At 38.3% G+C, this 23,582-nt stretch overlaps 2 protein-coding genes across 5 annotated transcripts in view; one reads left to right on the forward strand and one right to left on the reverse strand.

Moving 5' to 3' along the window:
- Window positions 1-17,882, forward strand: part of LOC126457792 (uncharacterized) — a 73,492-nt gene extending 55,610 nt beyond the window's left edge. The window contains exons 8-10 of the mRNA XM_050094379.1: window positions 5,023-5,159; window positions 16,932-17,097; window positions 17,215-17,882. Coding sequence (XP_049950336.1) covers window positions 5,023-5,159; window positions 16,932-17,097; window positions 17,215-17,406 — 495 coding nt within the window. The 3' untranslated portion in view covers window positions 17,407-17,882. The remainder of the gene's footprint in view (window positions 1-5,022; window positions 5,160-16,931; window positions 17,098-17,214) is intronic.
- A 53-nt stretch (window positions 17,883-17,935) lies between these two features.
- Window positions 17,936-23,582, reverse strand: part of LOC126457793 (spindle and kinetochore-associated protein 1-like) — a 108,323-nt gene continuing 102,676 nt past the window's right edge. For all 4 annotated transcript variants that reach the window (XM_050094382.1, XM_050094381.1, XM_050094384.1 and 1 more), the window contains exons 5-6: window positions 22,294-22,463; window positions 17,936-18,185 (exon numbers count right to left, since the gene is read on the reverse strand). In XM_050094382.1, coding sequence (XP_049950339.1) covers window positions 18,037-18,185; window positions 22,294-22,463 — 319 coding nt within the window. In that variant the 3' untranslated portion in view covers window positions 17,936-18,036. The remainder of the gene's footprint in view (window positions 18,186-22,293; window positions 22,464-23,582) is intronic.

Consider the following 23,582-nt stretch of genomic DNA (forward strand, 5'->3'; position numbering starts at 1 on the left):
TCAAAATTCTTTATACAATGCTTAGAATAATCAAGCTTACCAGCCATTAAGGCACCACAAAAATGTTCTATTCTCTAATGGAAATTTAAGAGACTTATCAAACCACCCTCGTAAATGAACTGCAACTCAGTGGGTAGTAGTAAAGACTATAAATACCATCAGTCCTGCCTGTTGTTTCTGTCACGGATTGCTTCCTTCATTTTTAGCAATGATATATTAGTGTGAAAAATATGAAGTTGCAGGTCTGAGTCTGTATTAAACAAAACACTCTCTGTAACTGATATGGTAATTAAGTTTAAGTGGTTGAAGGAAGGCAAGGGACTGTGAGTAGTGATGAGATGATGTAGACAATTACATGCCAATAGTTCTGCTACAAGTGTTTACATTTTTTTGTAAAAAAAGGTGTTAATGTATACTAATGAACCAAAACATTCCTCACCGTGAGATTGAATGCCACTTGGTGGTATTGTGACACGTGATGTGGTAAGGAAAGTATATAAGCAGAGCAGAGGTGACCGGAAATTATTTTAGAAACGATACTCACCACAAACGAGGAAATCTGCTGAAATGAGCACTTTAAGAATGGACAGATTGTAATGGTGCAGTGCCTGAGTAGAGGCATCTCAAAAATTGTGAAGCTCGTCAGTTGTTAATGTGCCATCATGAGCACCTATGAGACAAGTAGTTGAGGGACAGTGCAACTGCAAGTAGGTGACAAGATGTTGGCTGTCCACACTTTATCGCAGAAAGTGAAGCTGACCAATATTGGTGCAGTAATCAGACAGAACAGTGATCGGTATGTAAAGAATGGATGCCATGTGTAGAATGTGCTGATTTGAACCATAGAAAGAAATACCTCTGCAAAGATTGTTGGAAGAATCCAAGCCATTTGAAATGGTGTGGATGGATATTTTAGATCCATTTTACCAAACTCCAGTAGGTAACCACTACTTGCTAAGTTCATATTATGTTACGATAACTGCCATTCCGAATCAGCAATCGAGTAAAGTGCCACAAGATATGGTGAATAACTAGTTTGGCCTCCCTAATGTGATAATAACATATCGGGGCACCAATTTCACATCTGAACTAATCAAGCAACTATGTCATCTATTGCAAATCCACAAATATATTAATAGTTCCCTGCATCCACAAGTGGATGCAGAGGACAGAGCACGTTCACAGTACCATTGGTACAATGTTGAGTTGTTATGTAAATAGTCACCACCACTACTGGGATGTTTACTGAACCTATCTCGTGGTTGCACATAATTCAGAAGTACATGATAGCATTGGGCTTTTGCTGCACAATGTGGTATACAGCAGGGAAACATCATCACCTTTCAAAGTTATTAAGCCATATTTAGGAAGAATGGAGAGACGATGAGAAATTTTGTGAAAAAATTCAGACCTTTGGAATCAAGTGTAGAGGGCAAATACAAAAGCACACGAATGGGAAGAAAAGAAGGGACACTGTACCATCAAGTTGACAGTATATATGAGTTCGTCAAAGGGTCATACTAGGCGAGGCCCAATATACTGAAGGGCAAAATAAACAAATTCCTTACGCATTGTCAAGGGCTGTGCCAAGCCAGAGAGGCAAGATTCGCCTGTAAATGTCCAATTATAGTTGCCAATGTAGGCCACCACTGCCTTTTAATGATGTTCCAGATGCTTTACCATAGATGCCAGTGAAAGACAGGTTTTCAGGGACGTAAACAGGAGTTTCCTTTTTTTTTTTTTTTTTTTTTTTTTTTTTGTAAGTTATGTATGCTCATTATGTTTCTTGAGGTTATTACATGGGAGATTTGTGTTATAGTTTGTCGATATATTTTGGTAGTGGAGCTGGCAGGTAGTATAATGATGATGTACCACATGCATCTAGTCTTTTTGAGAGGAGGGGGGGGGGGGGGGGGGGGGGGGGAGTGATGTTGATACCTTTGCACAACTGACATTACCACAGAGGGTGCCACAGTGTGTGCGTCAGTTCTAGTGGTATTATATCTCTTCAGTGGAGAAGTGGCAGGTGCACTACAGATCAGTGAATCAAAGTAGGGATACTGTTCTTCAATCAGTATTGTGTCTCACTCACCAGCCACCATAAGAGAATGGGGGAGAAGTGAGAAATTAAGTACCATTCACCAGACTGCAACTCAAAACTGAAAGGAAGGGAGATTGGAAGAGATGTGAGGAGAGTACCACATACATTGCAGTTCTGAAAAAGGAGTTGGCCAGATGCAGGGGGAATTATTGAAAACAGTATTTCGTACAGCAGTACTAAAACATGCAGTGCAATAAAATTCTGACCATAATTGTCTCGGTTGTTGGTACCATTGTGGTTCTGACTGCTTTGTGTAACCTGTATCTACTTCAAACACAAAACATGTCAACCCACTGAGCTTCCAGTGCATCAGCTCCCCAAGGGTTAACCTTAAGAAGTAAAAATAGAGTAATGGACAGCCAATGAACCACATGGGTTACGCTACATTAGAGTAAGGGTAAGAGAAGAATCTTGCATTTTATTTTTATTTATGCCAACCAATAAAAGGTGTTAAGTTATGTTCTGTCCACAAATGTGAATAAGCACAAATCTGGAGATGGATTTTTCTTCAAAGGAGGAGGAATGTTGCATCACCATGTAGTCTGCATTAGTGAACTGCTCCAGCATAAATGCAGCAAAATGATGTCATAGGAGGGATGCTGTCATCCTAATGACCGAGTACTTTGGTGTAAGAAGGCACATTCAGAGAGTAAGAACACCCATTCAGTACACTGACACTGCAAAGTATGTCCATCACTGTTTCTGAAAGGCAAAGTTAGGACTTCTTGCAGCAGTGTAAGAGCGTCCAGAAAAGCTGACTGGACAAGGAAACCAGGATAAATGAAGTCACCATTGTCTCACAGAGACAGCTGAGCATTCCAGCATGTTTTGGTTTCTGGGCTGAAGCAATGCCATATGGCAAACACTAGCCAGTCTGGCTCATATAAATACCACTCCAGTCAGACCCTCTCTGTTGTTCTTACTTCGACTGCAGTAGCTGCAGGCATTGGCTTGAGCTAAAGTACGAGGTCCGTTCAAAAAATTCCAGCACTTTGTCCACAAATTTTTTTATGCTTACATTTTAGTAGTACCATGGAATAAGTTTGTCCCTATGGTACGAATTCATGATGAACTAATCCTTCAAAGTGAAAGAAAACCATCAGCATGAGTTTGACATTTGATCTGACCTGGTTAGTCTTGAAGATCATTTCCAGGCCCATTGTATAGGTTGAACAACCTTGGTCTCAACATCATAACAATAGACTCGTGTCTCATGTTATCATCATCTTAAGGAACATCTCTTTCACATTTGCACAATCCAAAAGCTATTCACAGATTGCAAAGCGACGGTCTATCTCATCTTGACTCACGAGCAATGGGACGAACTTTGTGGCAACACGATGCATTCCAAGGTGTTGTGTCAGGATTTCATGACATGATCCATCTGAAATGTTACATTTTTCTGCAATCTCTCTAACAGTCTGTCTTCGATTGGCATGCACAACTTCATTGACTTTCCAGACATTGGTAAATATCGAAAGTTGTCCTGAATGAGGGTCACCTTTAACTTCCGTCTGGCCTTATTTAAATCATGTGAACCATTTGTAACACAGTTTATAGGCTTCCTGCAGAAGGTTTTCTTGAGTTTCATGCAAAATTTAACGCCGACACATTGCTCCCTTAACTCTGCCATCTTCAAATCAAACTGTGTGACACACTGTTCTACTCAATACAGCACTGAAATAAGAACAGACATACAACAATGAAACCGCTGCCTGTTACACATTAAACACAGGTGTGTGCAGGAATGCAAACCGCATTTCGTTCCAGCACACCACTGGTGCAAAATTATGAATATTCCATAATTTTTTGAACTGACCTAGTATCCATGCAATTAACTTGGTGCATTAGCCCCACTGGGTCACCTGCTGTGTGACTTTCTTCTGCTGCCAACCACCTCCCCAATGGGTTGCATGTTCAAGCCAGACCAGTATCTGCCGATTTGCCACCAGTGTAGGGATCATGGCTTGATCCCTACAGTTTCTTCACAAAGGAAAACCCAAAACATTGCCACAATTTAATCCTTGTACCATTGAAAAGATTAATGATGTGGGCATCAGTGTCAGGGGTGCTGGAAAATTATTAAAGTAGTTGAAACGGGTAATGTGTAACAATTGTTGTTGCATTGGAAAATTAAAAAAAAAAAAAAAAATAATAATAATAATAATTTAAAAAATACCTTTTGGATCTTTCATACAAATAATTTATAGCGCACCTTTTTCAGGTGAACTTATTGTCTTATTAAAAGTGCATTTTGCAGTTAAATATCTTAAACACTTTGTAACAATCGATTCAGTATTGAACAATTCCAGCTTTGGTTGTGTTCTAAAATTGAGGATGAGAGCAACCTCATGTCAGAGATCATCTAGCCTCCTTCCAAGTGATGGACACATCATCACTTTTTATTTGTCTCTCACCAGCTAACAAGTGTAATCCCACGTGAACACTTGTATAAGCAACAGATGTACTCTTTTTCAGTGTTTTTTCGTTCCTCACTTAATGAGCCTAATGTGTTTCACCAAATACTTTGCTGCTAACTGGCATTTTAGTGGACACTGTTAAGTTGAAATAACAGGTACATATAATAGCTTTCAGATTAAGAGATTTCCTTACTATAAAGTAATGTTAAAATAGAAAGAATCAGAAAATACCAAGTGAAGAGTGATGAATAGCAAGAATCACATTTCGGCTGTCATTGGTCATATTTAGTTTTCCCTCAGAATCTATTTACTTCAAGCATGATTATTCACTTGTAAACAGAAAACAGTATATCACACTACTTAATGTGGGTAAAGAGTAAACTCTACAAATATGCTCCTCTTAACTCACTTCAATACCAACCTCGTGCTGCTCTGAACAAACTATGTGAACTATGTTGTTTCATGATGTATAGAAATTAATGTTTGTTTTTGCATTTACAGGTACTGCAGCGTCTTTGCCACACATGCCGTTGTCTGCGACCATTACGTGCAAAACATTGCAGGGTTTGTGGTCGTTGTGTTGAATATTTCGACCACCATTGCCCGTTCATCTACAACTGTGTTGGGTTACGCAACAGGTATGATGCAGTAAATCTTCAACATACTATATTGGAGCAAGTATGAACTACTGATCCTTGCACTGTGCCACATTCCACTTATGTAGCAGAGCTAATATAAATGGTAAATTCTATCACAGAATGTCATTGATAGAGTAACAAGTCAGTCCTAAGATTTCAGACATTGAATTGGAATTTGAAGTCATAAGCTGGGGAAACAAGGTGGCATAACAGTAAGAAATCCCGAATATTACAACATCAAATAATGGAAAATCCAGGATAGAACAACAAAAATACTGTGAAAAGGCTAGATTGCTACTTACCATATAGTGGAGATGTTGAGTTGCAGACAGGGATAACAAAAAGACTGCTAAACAAGTAAGCTTTCAGCTAAAAGGCCTCTTTTTTGGATTTGTGTGTGTGTGTGTGTGGTTTTTTGTCTTAATTCAGGAGGACGCCTTTCCAAAGGCTTACTTGCTTTTCAGTCTTTTTTTGTGCTTGTCTGCAAGTTAACATGTATGTGGAGTAGCAATCTTTTCACAATATTGTGAATAGTGCAACACTTAGTATAGTAAATCATAGTTAAATGGCGTAGTCGACAGACCAGTCATCAAGGACACAACAGCCTGATTTAAATTGAATCCCACCATCAGCAATTAATTTTTGTGTTAATGCATTAATTTGTTTACTCTATCCACTCCAGTGATCATCTGCATCGTGCAAGAAAAGTAGTCTACAAGGTGAATAATAAATCTGTCATTTTCTGCTACATCTATCATTGCAGTTAGTGATGTTACAAAGATCTCTGCAGGTTTCTGGAATGAGCTTAGGTCAATATTCTAATATGGTCTGTTTAGTCTCTGTCCATATGTTTTAAATGGAGATGAGGTCAGTTGCAGGAGGCAGCCAGTTACAAAGAGAAATATGGTTGTGTTCTGCAAACTGTTCCTGCACTATACCTGACATTGAGAGGGGTGGACAGAAATATGGGAAAATCAAAAAAACAACACATTACCATGCCTAATACATGAGGTGTAACATACCATATGGTGTAGGGAAACATGTTTGCATTGAAAACAACTTCCATTCATTTTGGAATGGACAATGGCAGCTCCTGCATAGATTTCAAGGATTCTTATACCATTATTCTTAAAAAATAGTGGCAAGTTCAGGTAACAGTGGTGGAGGTGTGTAGCAATCATGCACCATTCTCTCAAAAGTAGACCACAAAACCTTAATGATATTGAGTTCTAGTGACTGTGGTGGCCAGGGGAGATTTCGACAATTCATCCTGGACAATTTGGGCTGTGTGAACAGGGGCCCTGTCATTTTGGAACACAGCACCACCAGTGGGGGCTGGACCTGATCAGCCAAAGTGGTTACAAAATTGGAAGTAATGCAGCCTTAAAAGGTAACTGTGCTCCCCCCCCCCCCCCCCCCCCACCCCCAATGGACCACCCTTCATGTATCAGTGTTGACAGTGTTTGTAAGACACTCAGTTCTGCAGTGACTTTTGCAGCTTTTGTCCTCTTATTTTTTGTCACAATTCTCTTCAGTGACTGTCATAATCACTCCACAAACACTTTCATCCAAATTGTGACTTTGCGGATGATATGTTTCCTCTTTCTATATGTGCAGTATATATCTAAGACACGGTGCCTCTTTAAACACCAAACACTTTGGCTACCTTGGGTTACGGAAGCACTCATCACACAAACACCAACAATTTTCCCACATTCAAATTCACTTAGCTTCCATGTAATGTACCTACATCTACAAAGAAAACTGTTCTGACCACAACTGACCCTTGTAACATGTTGCGTGCCCTCAATAGATGCCATTCATGGTCAAATACAACAGAACCATGTGTGGGCTTGGCTAGTGTATGGATTTATGGTCTGGAATGCATTTCTCACAGTGTTTCCATACTTTTGTCCAACATCTATATAGTGGAGACTGATACAGTTCTTGCACTGATGGGATCATCACTGCCCATAATAAGTATACTGGACAAGAAGTCAGCCATCTGATCTTATGTGGCAGCTCCAGTCTATTGGAACACATCCAGCCCCAAATCGTTGCTGGCACACGGTCGTTGTGAGGTGACTCATGGATTACAGGTGGGGTTCAAAACAGACACCATGTGGCTCATATACTCATCCTGGACCATAATTCACTGTGGGAAATACCAGTTTGTCAAAAAATATTACATTCTGGTAGTGACAATATGTATTTTGCTCACTAAACGCTAATCAGTGGAGCGGACAATCATTGTGTTTTATGTATCATTGTGCAATGCGCTCAGGCATGCTATGCTGGTCCCAAGTCTCAAAAGACATCATATTTGCTCCATAACAGTAGTAATGTGACCACAAACAGCCAGTTAATGATGAGACATGACTTATGAATAAAGTGTATGGACTCAAAGCAAAATGGTTCAAGTATCATGATTTTGAATCATGAGCTCTCATTACCGGTTATAGAATTTGTGATGACAGACAATTTGCTGCATTAGAATGTTCAGTGCAGAAGAAGACTGGTACCACATATGGTGAAAATGTCTAACTTGATAAATTATTGCAGAATGAAGTTCACATGTGTGAACGAAATTAAGCAGTTCAGCCTCTGTATCTGTATCCAGATAATTCCATGAAAAGTGAAGATCTCGTTACATCTGTAACACTGCCTTTGTTTGGTGGCACATCAACACAGCTTGCATCATCAAACCTTCACCGTATACCATTGGTATTTAGGTCTTTTTTATGTTAATACTTAAGTGTAATTTGCCTGAAGGTTATGACTATAACCATAAAGTCACAGGACTTTTTTCGAAAGAAAGTTTAGAAAGTGAATGCGTGAATTGTAATACTGAATGATACACATTACAATCCCCCTCCCCCCTCAAAACTATAGCTTAGTCTCCTGGCCTCTTTTATAAAAGGTACATTTGAGTTGTGTAGCCTGTTTTTAATTCAGTAATATAATTCTAAGTATACCTACTGCTGCTGCTGTTTAGACAGAATAAGGAGCAAGAATCATAAAAGAAGGTTGTATACCTGGAAGAATCCTGGAGATACTAAAAGGTATCAGATAGATTATATAACGGTAAGACAGAGATTTAGGAACCAGGTTTTAAATTGTAAGACATTTCCAGGGGCATATGTGGATTCTGACCACAATCTATTGGTTATGAACTGCAGATTGAAACTGAAGAAACTGCAAAAAGGTGGGAATTTAAGGAGATGGGACCTGAATAAACTGATAGAACCAGAGGTTGTAGAGAGTTTCAGGGAGAGCATAAGGGAACAATTGACAGGAATGGGGGAAAGAAATACAGTAGAAGAAGAATGGGTAGATCTGAGGGATGAAGTAGTGAAGGCAGCAGAGGATCAAGTAGGTAAAAAGACGAGGGCCAATAGAAATCCTTGGGTAACAGAAGAAATACTGAATTTAATTGATGAAAGGAGAAAATATAAAAATGCAGTAAATGAAGCAGGCAAAAAGGAATACAAATGTCTCAAAAATGAGATCGACAGGAAGTGCAAAATGGCTAAGCAGGGATGGCTAGAGGACAAATGTAAGGATGTAGAGGCTTGTCTCACTAGGGGTAAGATAGATACTGCCTACAGGAAAATTAAAGAGACCTTTGGAGAGAAGAGAACCACTTGTATGAATATCAAGAGCTCAGATGGCAACCCAGTTCTAAGCAAAGAAGGGAAGGCAGAAAGGTGGAAGGAGTATATAGAGGGATTATACAAGGGTGATGTACTTGAGGACAATATTATGGAAATGGAAGAGGATGTAGATGAAGATGAAATGGGAGATACGATACTGCGTGAAGAGTTTGACAGAGCACTGAAAGACCTGAGTCGAAACAAGGCCCCGGGAGTAGATAACATTCCATTAGAACTACTGATGGCCTTGGGAGAGACAGTCATGACAAAACTCTACCATCTGGTGAGCAAGATGTATGAGACAGACAAAATACCCACAGACTTCAAGAAGAATATAATAATTCCAATCCCAAAGAAAGCAGGTGTTGACAGATGTGAAAATTACCGAACCATCAGTTTAGTAAGTCACAGCTGCAAAATACTAACGCGAATTCTTTACAGACGAATGGAAAAACTGGTAGAAGCGGACCTCGGGGAAGATCAGTTTGGATTCCGTAGAAATGTTGGAACACGTGAGGCAATACTAACCTTACGACTTATCTTAGAAGAAAGATTAAGAAAAGGCAAACCTACGTTTCTAGCATTTGTAGACTTAGAGAAAGCTTTTGACAACGTTAACTGGAATACTCTCTTTCAAATTCTGAAGGTGGCAGGGGTAAAATACAGGGAGCGAAAGGTTATTTACAATTTGTACAGAATCCAAATGGCAGTTATAAGAGTCGAGGGGCATGAAAGGGAGGCAGTGGTTGGGAAAAGAGTGAGACAGGGTTGTAGCCTCTCCCCGATGTTATTCAATCTGTATATTGAGCAAGCAGTAAAGGAAACAAAAGAAAAATTCGGAGTAGATATTAAAATTCATGGAGAAGAAGTAAAAACTTTGAGGTTCGCCGATGACATTGTAATTCTGTCAGAGACAGCAAAGGACTTGGAAGAGCAGTTGAATGGAATGGACAGTGTCTTGAAAGGAGGATATAAGTGAACAAAACAAGGATAATGGAATGTAGTCTAATTAAGTCGGGTGATGCTGAGGGAATTAGATTAGGAAATGAGACACTTAAAGTAGTAAAGGAGTTTTGCTATTTAGGGAGTAAAATAACTGATGATGGTTGAAGTAGAGAGGATATAAAATGTAGATTGGCAATGGCAAGGAAATCGTTTCTGAAGAAAAGAAATTTGTTAGCATCGAGTATAGATTTAAGTGTCAGGAAGTCGTTTCTGAAAGTATTTGTATGGAGTGTAGCCATGTATGGAAGTGAAACATGGACGATAACCAGTTTGGACAAGAAGAGAATAGAAGCTTTCGAAATGTGGTGCTACAGAAGAATGCTGAAGATAAAGTGGGTAGATCACGTAACTAATGAGGAGGTATTGAATAGGATTGGGGAGAAGAGAAGTTTGTGGCACAACTTGACTAGAAGAAGGGATCGGTTGGTAGGACATGTTTTGAGGCATCAAGGGATCACAAATCTAGCATTGGAGGGCAGCGTGGAGGGTAAAAATCGTAGAGGGAGACCAAGAGATCAATACACTAAGCAGATTCAGAAGGATGTAGGTTGCAATAGGTACTGGGAGATGAAGAAGCTTGCACAGGGTAGAGTAGCATGGAGAGCTGCATCAAACCAGTCTCAGGACTGAAGACCACAACAACAACAACAACAACAACAACAATCACAATCACCTTTGCCCTTGTACTGTAACATCATGGAATTTATAATTAACTATACTATTATTTCAATTTTTTGTCGAAGTCCGCCACATCATATGTGACGTTAACAGCAAATGTTGCCACCATAAATGACCCTCATTGACTTATAGCCATATCTGTGGAAAATTAATAACAAACCCTGTATTCTGCTGTTTCCATGTAGACATGTCTCCTAGGGCAAGAAAGAAAATAAACAAAACCTTATGCACATTAATTTGGAATCAAACCTCTGCCCTTTTACACAGAAATCCTACAGGTTGTGTGTGTGTGTGTGTGTGTGTGTGTGTGTGTGTGTGTGTGTGTGTGTGTGTGTGCGCGCGCGCGCGCATCTAGCTAATAATAATGTATCTTATTTTCGAAAAGCTTGGAATAGGACTAGAATACAGACAGGACCATTTCTGCATAATATTTGAAGTAACTGTTGTTCTTCCTTATGTCTGCAACGTAATCTGAAAAAATTACAGGCTACACCTATCCATTTCAGTTCTGCACTGTACTTTGACTCTGGTTGTTATTTTCCAATACAATTTTGTGTGCTGTTTCCCTTTTGAGAGAAAACTAACGTTTACCTTTTTTTAGAACCATAAATAATGCACAGTGAAATGTAAATAATGAGGTATCGCTGCGAAAGAGACAGTGTCTTGAATGTAGTAACAGTTTCTTGAATGCACTATTGCACTGAAGGAGCTTAGTCAACTTGGATAACTTTTGCCACTAAATTGAATTTGCCACGAACATCCAGTTTTGTTGTTTTGAGCTCTCCAGTTTATCAAAAAATTATGGATATGCATAAACATATCATGGAAGTGGCACTATTTAATGGAGAATAGTGATTAGGTTTGTCTCAGTTTTTGAACTTAGAAGTTACAGAAAAAACCATTATCAGCCACTTGAAATGTCACAGTGTATTATGATGTTGTGATGTGACTCGGATAAACTATCTAGGTATCTTAAAGAAGGCATATCTCTCCAAAGATGAATTTTTATGTGCCTTCACTGTCAGGAAACACCAAGAAGCAGCACTACTGTCTACAGTCATTATCCAATTTTTCAAGAGTTCAGAAACTACAGTAAAAATAAATCACATTCGTATCATGAGATTGAGGTAAAACAGTCTATATATCACTGCTTTATGTCCCCTGTCTCATTAGACTGTCCATTTCCCTTCTTTTTCTGCTGTGTAAAGTGTTTCAGGGAGAACATTAGGGAACGCTTGACAATAATCAGGGAAAGAAATACAGTAGAAGAAGAATGGGTAGCTTTGAGAGATGAAATAGTGAAAGCAGCAGAGGATCAAGTAAGTAAAAAGACGAGGGCTAATAGAAATCCTTGGGTAACAGAAGCGACATTGAATTTAATTGATGAAAAGAGAAAATACAAAAATGCGGTAAATGAAGCAGGCAAAAAGGAATACAAACGTCTCAAAAATTGAGATCGACAGGAAATGCAAAATGGCTAAGCAGGGATGGCTAGAGGACAAATTTAAGGGTGTAGACGTGCATATCACTAGGGGTAAGACACATACTGCCTACAGGAAAATTAAAGAGACCTTCGGAGAAAAGAGAACCACTTGCATGAATACCAAGAGCTCAGATGGAAGCCCAGTTCTAAGCAAAGAAGGGAAAGCAGAAAGGTGGAAGGAGTATATAGAGGGTCTATACAAGGGCGATGTTCTTGAGGACATTATTATGGAAATGGAAGAGAATGTAGATGAAGATGAAATGGGAGATACGATACTGCGTGAAGAGTTTGACAGAGCACTGAAAGACCTGAGTCGAAACAAGGCCCAAGGAGTAGACAACATTCCATTAGAACTACTGAGAGCCAGGCCTAACAAAACTGTACCATCTGGTGAGCAAGACGTATGAGACAGGTGAAATACCCTCAGACTTCAAGAAGAATATAATAATTCCAATCCCAAAGAAAGCAGGTGTTGACAGATGTGAAAATTACCGAACTATCAGTTTAATAAGCCATGGCTGCAAAATAGTAACGCGAATTCTTTACAGACGAATGGAAAAACTGGTAGAAGCCGACCTCGAGGAAGATCAGTTTGGATTCCATAGAAATGTTGGAACACGTGAGGCAATACTGACGCTATGACTTATCTTAGAAAATAAATTAAAGAAAGGCAAACCTACGTTTCTTGCATTTGTAGACTTAGAGAAAGCTTTTCACAGTATTGACTGGAATACTCTCTTTCAAATTCTGAAGGTGGCAGGGGTAAAATACAGGGAGCGAAAGGCTATTTACAATTTGTACAGACACCAGATGGCAGTTATAAGAGTTGAGGGGCATGAAAGAGAAGCAGTGGTCAGGGAGGGAGTGAGACAGGGTTGTAGCCTATCCCCAATGTTATTCAATCTGTATATTGAGCAAGCAGTAAAGAAAACAAAAGAAAAATTCGGAGTAGGAATTAAAATCCATAGAGAATAAATAAAAACTTTGAGGTTCGCCGATGACATTGTAATTCTGTCAGAGACAGCAAAGGACCTGGAAGAGCAGCTGATCAGAATATACAGTGTCTTGAAAGAAGGATATAAGATGAACATCAACAAAAGCAAAACGAGGATAATGAAATGTAGTCTAAATAAATCAGGTGATGCTGAGGAAATTAGATTAGGAAATGAGAGGCTTAAAGTTGTAAAGGAGTTTTGCTATTTAGGGAGCAAAATAACTGATGATGGTCGAAGTAGAGAGGATATAAAATGTATACTGGCAATGGCAAGGACGGCGTTTCTGAAGAAGAGAAATTTGTTAACATCGAGTATAGTTTTAAGTGTCAGGAAGTAATCTGTGAAAGTATTTGTATGGAGTGTATCCATGTATGGAAGTGAAACGTGGACGACAAATAGTTTAGACACGAAGAGAATAGAAGCTGGGTAGATCACATAACTAATGAGGAGGTATTGAATAGAAGTGGAGAGAAGAGGATATTTGTGGCACAACTTGACTAGAAGGAGGGATCGGATGGTAAGGCATAATCTGAGGCATCAAGGGATCACCAATTTAGTATTGGAGGGCAGCGTGGAGGGTAAAAATTGTAGAGGGAGATGAATACACTAAACAAATTCAGAAGGATGTAGGTTGCAGTAGGTACTGGGAGATGAAGAAGCCTGCACAGGATGGAGTAGCATGGAGAGCTGCATCAAACCAGTCTCTGGACTGAAGACCACCACCAGCACCACAACAACCTAAGTGTTCAATTATAAAATTTATATTGTACACAACCTGACAAAAAAAGCTGAAGCACCCAGAAGAAATGGTCGATTGCCCACGTAACTTCATGCTCATACACACCATCGGCGAGTTTGTAAATCTTTCGATTTGCAATTTGTGTCACAGGTGGAATGATTACCACAGTGCATTATTACCATATCTGTTACAGTAGATAAAAGGTGTGACCAGTATCAACATTGATCACTGTGAACAACATGGAGCTCCACAAACTCATGAGAGATAGTATTCTCAGTACCTACAGGGTTTGAATGAGCCTTATTGTGGGTCTCCATTTGACCATCTGATCAAATTGTACAATATCTAAATTTGTGAGGCATTCAGATATGACAGTAGCCCGATGACAGGCTGCATGGGAATGTGAAGGCAGGCATACTTGTCGAGGTTCTGCTCAACCATGTCTGACCACCATATTGTGCGCCAAGCATCAACCCCTTCACATCTGCATCTGCCAATGGATAAAACGTAATGGAATCCCTGTAACATTCTTTGTCATTCTGCACCATGGTTTGGAGACTAGTGACCACTTGACTAGTGAATTACAGTCTCTTGCTTAGGCTACTGTTAATACAACAGAAATAGCTGCATTTGGGGTGGTGCCATGACCAGGAAGTATGGACTCCTATGAATGGCATCACATTATGTTCAGCAAAGAATCACACTTGTGCACTATCCTGGATGAATATTGTTGATGGTACAGCTTCAACACAGGGAGAGTTCCCATTCTTCTGATGTTTTGGAGAGGCACAGCAGTAGTACTTCTAGCACAATGGTATGGGAAGCAGTCTGTTTTGACCTCAGGGGTAGACTGGTAATGGTGGAGTGAACTCTGAAGGCACAAAAGGACATCCTGCATCCTGAAGTGTTGCTCCTCATGCGACAGTATCATGTTATTTTCTGACAGGACAGTGCTTGTCCACAGATGACATTGGTATGTTCACATGTACAGCCATACTCTGCAAGCCATTGTACAGTGCATGATGGAGGGTACCCTGTACCACCTACTAGTCTTTATTTTCAAGTGGAATAAGAAAGGTAGAGTGAAGAAAAAACAACTGTGTGGATGTTTCCATAGGAGCCCTATTTTCTCTTATCTTCATGGTCCTTACACTAAACACACACTGGTGACAGTAGAAACATTCTGCAGTCAGCTTCAAATGCCGGTTCTGTAAGTTTACTTAACAGTGTTCTTCCAGGGATTCCCACATGAGTTCTCGAAGCATCTATGTAATACTTGCATGTTGTCTGAACCTACCGGTAACAAATGTAGCAGCCTGCCTCTGAATGGATTCGATGTGTTCCTTTAATCCGAAATACTGAAGCGATACTCGAGAACGGGTCGCACCTCTGTCCTATATGTGATTTTCTTTACAGATGAATCACACTTAACCTAAAAGCCTCCCAGTAAAGTGAAGTCGACAGTTCGCCTTCCATATTGCAATCCTCACATGCTCGTTTCATTTCAATATTACTTTACATTGTTACATGTAGATATTTAATCTAATGCTGTGTTCGAACACTGTGAGTTTGTTTTTCCTATTCGTCTGCGTTAAATTAAATTTTTCTTCATTTAGAGCTATCTGCCATTCATCGCCCAACAACCAACAGTGGTGTTATTGATTTTTTGAAGTCATCATCGTGATTATGTTGGTATTACACCCTGCAGCCATTCATTCTGGTGGGTCCCCGTAGCATTGTGGATTCAAATCCCCTCAGATGCTTTATCTTTATCAGAATGATTTTGATTAGTATTTTTATTCAATTAATTGGTTTAAATGTAATTTTTATTATTTCTAATCCATATTCATGTCATTTTAACTTTTTGATTTGCTCTCAATCTTTTCTTCCTTTCGTTTAGGATTTTGTTAATATGATTTTAATTGTTAATCCATATTAACTTCGATTTAATTTCCTCCACTTCATCATTTTATAATTTTGCCTACGTTGGCTTGAATTTCATTTTACTTCTTTCTTGTAAATCTACATCTGCATCGTTTTGTCGATATTGCAACAAGAATTTGTTTTAAATGTAAGTTTAACAGTCAAGAACTGAAAAATTCATTTTTGACACCACTGCACAGTCAATATAAATAGATTATTTCATCTTGAACAGATGTATCAGCATTTTCAAATATTTAAATATTATGACAGGTAGATAAAAATAATGCACATAAATTCCAAATGGAAAGACTGAAAGGAAGAAAAGTGAGAGGAAAACAAAGTTGAAACATTGATTAAAATCACCTGAGAAAGGATTGGAAATAAATAAAAAAGTCACATCTAAACCAATTAATTGAACAAAAATAATGATCAAAATCATTTTGATGACTTAAAAATTTAAAATCACCTGATGAGACTCCAGCCCATCAGCAGACAGCTGCAAATTGCTACTTACCCTGTGCATCCACCAGATAATTTACGCATATAAAAAAATAAAAGCTGTTCTATCACACTTACCTGGGCAATTCTGATGAACACTAATCATGGAGGACAACACACTGGGATGAACTGACTGTGTATGATGTTTAGGTACTCCTGTGGCCAGCAAAATCTGCAGATTTGGCCCAACAGAACACGAGTAGGACAAGCTCAAACAAACTTCTTCCCAGTGCCAGTAACCAGTTACAACAGTTGGGGCAGCTTGCCTTAGGAGAGGCTACAACAGCTTTATGATAATTTTTCCCAATCAAAGCAGGGCTTGCATCTAGGCCCGAAGGGGTGCAGTGTCTTATTGTTAAGTGGACTCGTACTGCCAAGTTCTTTTTCATGCCACCCAACCCAGTCAAGCCAAAGAATTGCAGTGTTGTCACATATTTAGTTGTAGAGGTGTGGCCTGAAAGCTAGCGAAGGTCTTGGTTCTGTGAGTTCTTATCCTTGCTTCTAAATTATTTAAAATATAGATGTTTAATTCTTGTGAGAGCTAATAATCATATTATGGGCATTAGTCATGTTATAATACTGCAACATTTAGGTGCCAGCTATCTTATTAACCTTTTAAATGAGGGAGCACTCTTGGTTTGAAGCTGAATTTTCTCACTATCCCCACCTGTGAAAGTTATGTGATTCACAGAAGGTAAAGTTCAACTTACCTTCATTTTTAAGAAACTAAATTAAAGTTAATTGTAAAGTCATTTAAGAAAAAGCTAATATTAATTGTCCCCTTTTTTGTTTTTTCAGAATGTGGTTCTTCTTGTTTGTTATGAGCATTGCAATCAACTGCTCATTTACAATATACTTTGCTTGCTATTGCATTGCTGTTGAAGGTTTTGGTATTTTATATGCCTTGGGATTGATTGAAGCCCTTGTATTTTGTGGCCTAGGATGGATTCTGACCTGTACTTCTGTGAGTATGCTGAAGTTAAGTAGTGCTGGTGTTAATACTTTGTGGAATACTGAATATATGAGCGATGTATCCTGACACTCTTCATTGCTTGTGTATGACAGTATGTGTTGTTTTCAGGTACTTCACGCCTGCATGAACCTAACAACAAACGAAATGTTCAACTACAAACGGTACTCTTACCTACGAGACAAGAGGGGCCGCTATCGTAATCCATTTTCTCGTGGCCCTTTGCTGAACCTTTTGGAATTCTTTGTTTGTACACCACATCATAGTTGTGATCATGAATTACTGGAAGAAGAAGCTATCTAAATGTTAATTTACTTTTAAACAGAGGACATAAGTTTTATGGTCAATGTAATGATACCAAAGAAATTACTAGCTGTGTCATTCCAGGGTAAAGGCTATCACCTAATGTTTAAGCCAGTTAAATAATTATATTTTTCATGTGCTACCTTACGTAGTTTCCAAGTAAATTGCCTTAAGGAAAAATAAGGAAGATTAAATTTCATGAGCATAGTGACCATTGCTTCAAAATGTAGAAACAAACGAAGGAAATAGTCATCTTTTTACTCTTTCTACTCTATGAAAACACAAGTTTATGTTAGTACATTGGTATTTGCCTAAATTTTTGAACCCAGTGAGTGATATAGTAAAACAAGATGTTAAAAGTCTGACACTGAAAACTCTTCATAATGCGAAATTATAAACAAGTCATCTTTTTGTTTCGTGCTTAATCTTATCAAAACACAATTCATGACTGCACTGAAAATACTCTCCATTGTAATTATTGTCAACTTAAAAGACAGGCATTTATTGCTTGACAGTGTTTTTTTTTTTTTTTTTTTTTTTTTTTTTTAGATCCTTTGACAAATGGTGATAAATAAAATTAAGTCCAAATGTTATTTTTGATCATGTATAAACACACAACTTTCAGACAAATTAAAATGTATAGTAAGTTACTCCCTTCAAACGAACCTCAGATACCTTCTTAACATGTCTAAGGAGAGGTATTGCATACTTTGTCACGTAAATCAGTTTGTTTTGAGCAATGTTCCTTTTCAAGTCATCATCAGTAATAAAATATGACCCTGAAAGAAAAGTTGTTACACAAGTTTTATATCATAATGTAAGCAATCACAATATACAAACTTCAAATACCTTAGTTACATGGGTCAATTTACAGAATATTAACATAATTTCTATTTAAATGTTGCTACATGCTTACCATGTGCACATGATTTCACATAACACACAACAAAATTTAGTTTTATAACTGAAGTAAGTATGCATTAATGAAGCTATTAAATAAAAACATTTCTATGCAATAGGAGTTTCTGAGGAAGAATTTTTTTAAGCTAACTCAAATTTAGCTTTGCTGTCCGTCAAGCATTTTGATACCATTGGGAAAGAACTCAAAAGGTTTGGTTGTGTAATATTCGCTGATTTCTGAGGTTACGTCATTTTAAATGAAGAGTAATGACAGTCATTTTTTTCCTAGTACTGTAATCGTTTCTAAACTCTAATGTATTATTTACATCCTGAGAGAAATTATGTATTCTTAAAATACCTATCATCTTGAACAGTTGCCTGCAAGATGATTCAGGGCCAGCATCTCTCATATTCTCAGCATACACTTTTGTGCAATGAGGACTTTCTTTAAGATGAGTTACTGCATATGACATTACAGTTTTGAACACGGCTGTTATTCAGCAACCGTATACTAGATTGAGGCTGTATAAAAATGCAAAGACATAAGAAGAAAGTAATGAAAATTGTCATCTTGGTTAATGTGTTTTTTTGCCACATGTGATTTCTGTGTATTATTTTATAGGATTTAGCAACTGTTCATTCTGATGAAGAGACACCTAATAGGTGTCAAAACCTTGGTGGAAAGTGCCTCAGCTGTGAAGATCTCTCAGCACTCACTCTAACAGAACGTAGCTTGCTAAATTCATTGGTGATGGTGATTCCAGTTCATTCAGATCAGTAATTAGTAGCAGACCCTATAATGACATAAAACTGCATTAGAAAGAATACCAACAACCTGGAAGGAATGAGGAAAGCAGAGTGGGCAACATTTTTCCACAAAACATCAGATGTTGAGAACACCATAGAAACACCATCCCTGAGGCTGTTGGAGCAGTAATAAAGCCAGTATATAGACATCTAGCATATCCAGATCTTCGGAAGAAATGCCTCAAAGGAAAAACTCAAAATGTAAATGAGTCTTTCAACAATGCTGTATGGACCACAGTGCCCAAAAATGTATTTGTTGGCTTGAAAACACTGAAGATTAGGTGTCAATGACGCTGTGATCACCTTCAATGATTTAAGTGCAGGCAGAATAAAGCTTATGAAGTTCTGAAGCAATTTGGAATTAAGTCAGGCCATAATACAGCAGCAATCTTACAACAGATGGTTAGACAGTGAGTCTCCAAGGCCGAAATTGTGGTCAAAAATACAACAGAAGCAGCAAGATCTAGTGATGTATTTAAGTTTCTGCAACAAATTAGCTTTCTTAACATAATGTGATTCACACAGTCTAATGACTTGTCATTGAAAATACTAACTGCTGCTGTTTTGTTACGTAATCCTTGGACAATCCTGGTGAGTCAGTGTGTCAAATGAATAAAAAAGAGAATATTCTCCAGAGAACATTCTCAGAGCAAAAGAATGTTCTCTGAGAAAGTTCTCAATTACATATGAATAAAACATCAGAAGCATACTCTCTGACGAGGGACTTCTTTCTCACTACTGCCCCTCCTTGAGAAGTTCTCTGTGTATGCTGTGTGCCACATCCAAGACAGGACACACGTGTAATGTTACATTTCACTCAGCTCACCCTTAAGAGGCAAATTATTCAATGTATGTGAATGGAACTAGTGTCAATGTGTTCTGGGAGAGGTGCATTATGTTTCGATTTGTGTTGTGTGTGTGTGTGTGTGTGTGTGTGTGTGTGTGTGTGTGTGTGTGTGTGTGTGTCAAAAAATTAACCAGTTATTAATTTTTCTGATCCGCATATTTATTTCTAACACAATAAAAAAAAATAAACTTATACTGTGAGAACATGTTCTTAAGAGGGGAGGGGTGATGTAAGAAAAGTTCAATAACCACCACCACCACCACGAAATAGTTGTGTAGCATGTTAGAAATATTATCTCCAATTTTCAGAGTTTAATTTTTGCTACAAATGAATTTACAAGCCATCTTGTTTCAAGCAATGTGCAGTGCCATGTCCCTTTTCGTAGATGACTCTGTCCTTGTTTGTGATATTTTATTACTTCCTGCCATCAGAGAAGATATCTCTGGAGTGTAGAAGACTGCAAGTCTACTTACGATGTGATTAATTACAATTTATTGGAAAAAAAAAAAATGTACACATGGTAGAACACAAAACCCAAACAAAAGCTTTTAATATCCTCTCATAGAAGAGATGCCGTAAGGCAACATTTTGCTCTTCCACTACTGTTACAATTTCCTCAAGTGATGCTCGTCTGGTGTTCAATAATGGTAAAACTGGAAGAACAAGGACACTTATGAGACTAGGATTTGACACAGTTTGTTTCACTGAAAACCCATAGAAGAATATTGATGATGTGTGTGTTCCTGGTTCTGAGATGTCACTGAATATTGCCAAAAGGGCATGCCAGAAGGATCAAAATATAAGAAAAACACCAGATGTATGGTTATGGCAAACATTAACATCCTGTATTTGTTTCTGGCATAAATGCTAACAAAATCTTTTTATTGCGTTTCCTGCAGCTTTCATTTTTCAGTGTGTAAGAAATATTTCCTGCTCACCCACTGCACATAAAAAGGTGAAATGTGCTCTAGACTTTGTAAATACTACAACACAACTTACTGTGGTGCAAACATTTTCGAAGCTCATTATGATCGAATTTATTTAATTTTTTGTGAAATAGAAATTGCTAAGTTTGAAAAATTGCTTTGTGTTTTCTAAGTCTGATATTAAAAAGCTGGTATACAAATTTGTTTATCTAATTACTGAGAACAACCTACCACATTTTGAAAGTGATAAGTACATTTGAAAAAGTTCTTCGTATGATAGTATGTGTTCTGAAAGTATCTGGCAATTTCCTGATCAAGTTATCAGACGGGGGGGAGGGGGGGGCAACCAGTTTTGGGAGAAAGAGCAAAAGCAGTACAGAAAATGGTACCTCAGTATTGCAGCAATATTTTTATTGTGTGATATACTGAATTCCTGAGATGGACTTCACCTGGAATTAATTACTGATAAGGCTTCTTATTAAAATTTCCGAAACTTATGACAATATAATTTTGTTATGTAGCTACTTACAAATGTAAACAATGCACTGCTAACATACAGCAGAAACTGCCCATGCTTCATTTCTATGGTGATACAGCAGGTTTCGTGATTCGTATCTACGTGCAATCAAGGGCCCCCACCACACACTGAAACTGAAAGCCTTGACTGCCACTAAAATTTTACTGTTTCTGGGAAATTGTACCACAACGGCACTTTTTGGGTGACATGAACATCTGAAAATATCAGCGATACAGTTGTCTGGTACATACCTATGTCTTCTACAGCAGTCTGAAAACATGGGTTTACTAAATAGCACAAAAATGTTTTCATTTTCACATCGTTTGAAAGATTGCCCTCTCTTCTTTCACAATTTTCAGGAAGGAAGTGATTTGCCAGTCAATGTTTTTATTCTAAAACCTGTATAAACTTCTACAGTTTCTCTCGTAACTATTTCTTCGGGCTAAGTATAATATTTTGTTTTACTTGCAAGCTGCATAAATTCTACCTTTTTACTAAAAATAACTTCATAAAACTTTACATCAACAGAACTAACTCGCTTGCAGTACGCTACAGAGCTCGCTTCAAAAATTGAGAATGTTCTCCACTTGTGAGAAACTTCTCTAGTTTTATTCATATGAAATTGGAGAATGTTCTTTGTGTTGAGCAACTTCCCTCACTCTTTTACTCAACATAAGAGCATTCTCGGGTGTAGTATATTCTCCGAGTCATTTTATTCATGCAAACCTTAGAATATTCTCCGAAATTTCAAGCACAAAGCACATCCTCCATTTTGCACATACAACCCAATGTATAGACATCATTACTGAATAAGCAATCATTCTGAAATCCAAACTGTGAGTTTTTAAGTATACTAAGATGGCAGACTACCCTTGAGCACATTTTCTCACCTTTAACTTCATTCACTTCTTCTAATTTATACTTCCTCCAGAGCTCTTGCTCAGATCTCTTTAGTGTCTTCAGCTGTTGCGTGACTATGCTATATTTTTTTGCAATAATCTGGTTAATCTCCTGAACAATATCATTGAGATCGTCATACTTCATGCGCCCTCTCAGGTACCTGAAAAGCCATAGTATCTATTGTGAAAAGCTTACATTTATTATTTTAAACATTTTCTGTTAACAAATGCTTCATTCACATAGTTTTACAATATTTTCTCAAGAAATACACAGCCTGACAAAAAAGTGAAGCACCCAAAATGAAAAAAGGAAACAAAATGAGACTTCACTGGTCGAGAGAGTATGTGATGTTACTTTAGTGACTACAACACTGGGTCAAATTTACAAAGATCTTAGAAATACAAACTCACTTAAGAGTACAACATTGTACCCCCTCTGGCTTGGATGCATGCACTGATTCAGTCAGGAAGGATGTCAAAGTCATTGTATTCTTGCCTGAGGATAGGTGACGCAAAACCGTTGTAAATGGACCTTGATATCCTACATACTGGGAATGGGACAGAGTTAATGTCCAAGCTAATCCCATATATGTTCTACTGGGGACAGATCTGGGGGAAGTTGCTGGCCATTGGGAGTACCTCAACATCAGGCAGAGACCATAGACGCATGTGCCAAGTGTGTAGATGCAGTGCCCTGTTGAAAACTGGTAGCACAATATTGTCACATCAGACGTAAAATGTGAGCATACAGGATGTTCACGGCATACCATTGTGCTGTCAGAGTATCCTCAATAACAAACAGCTGTACCAGTTGTACTTGATGGCTCCTCACATCATGACAGGCGGAGCAACATTGCTATACCTCTCCAAAACATTGGAAGAATAAGACCTCTCCCCAGGTGCCATTATACTTGCCCTCCTGGATAGTGCAGGACCACAAATAATCACTGAACACAATGCGATGCCATTCATCAGAAGTTCATGCTTCCCGGTCATAGCTCCACTCCAAACGCAATCTTTTGTATTGTGGTGTCAATGATAGCTTAAGCATGAGACTGTAATTCCCTAGTCCGGGTGCTGTTAGTCTCAGGCCAATGGTATGGTATGACACAATGTTACAGGGAACCCATTACTTGTTCTCAGCTTGAAAGGGGTTATGATGTCCCTTGTGGCAGTGAGACATGGACGGCTGGAACCTTGATAAGTAAGTTTGTTCTCTTGTTCCCATGCAGTCCAACACAGGTCCACTATCACATCTGAATGCCACCCAAGTCTGAATA

The sequence above is a fragment of the Schistocerca serialis genome, chromosome 2 (assembly GCF_023864345.2).
Source record: "Schistocerca serialis cubense isolate TAMUIC-IGC-003099 chromosome 2, iqSchSeri2.2, whole genome shotgun sequence".
NCBI classification, from domain to species: Eukaryota; Metazoa; Arthropoda; class Insecta; order Orthoptera; family Acrididae; genus Schistocerca; species Schistocerca serialis.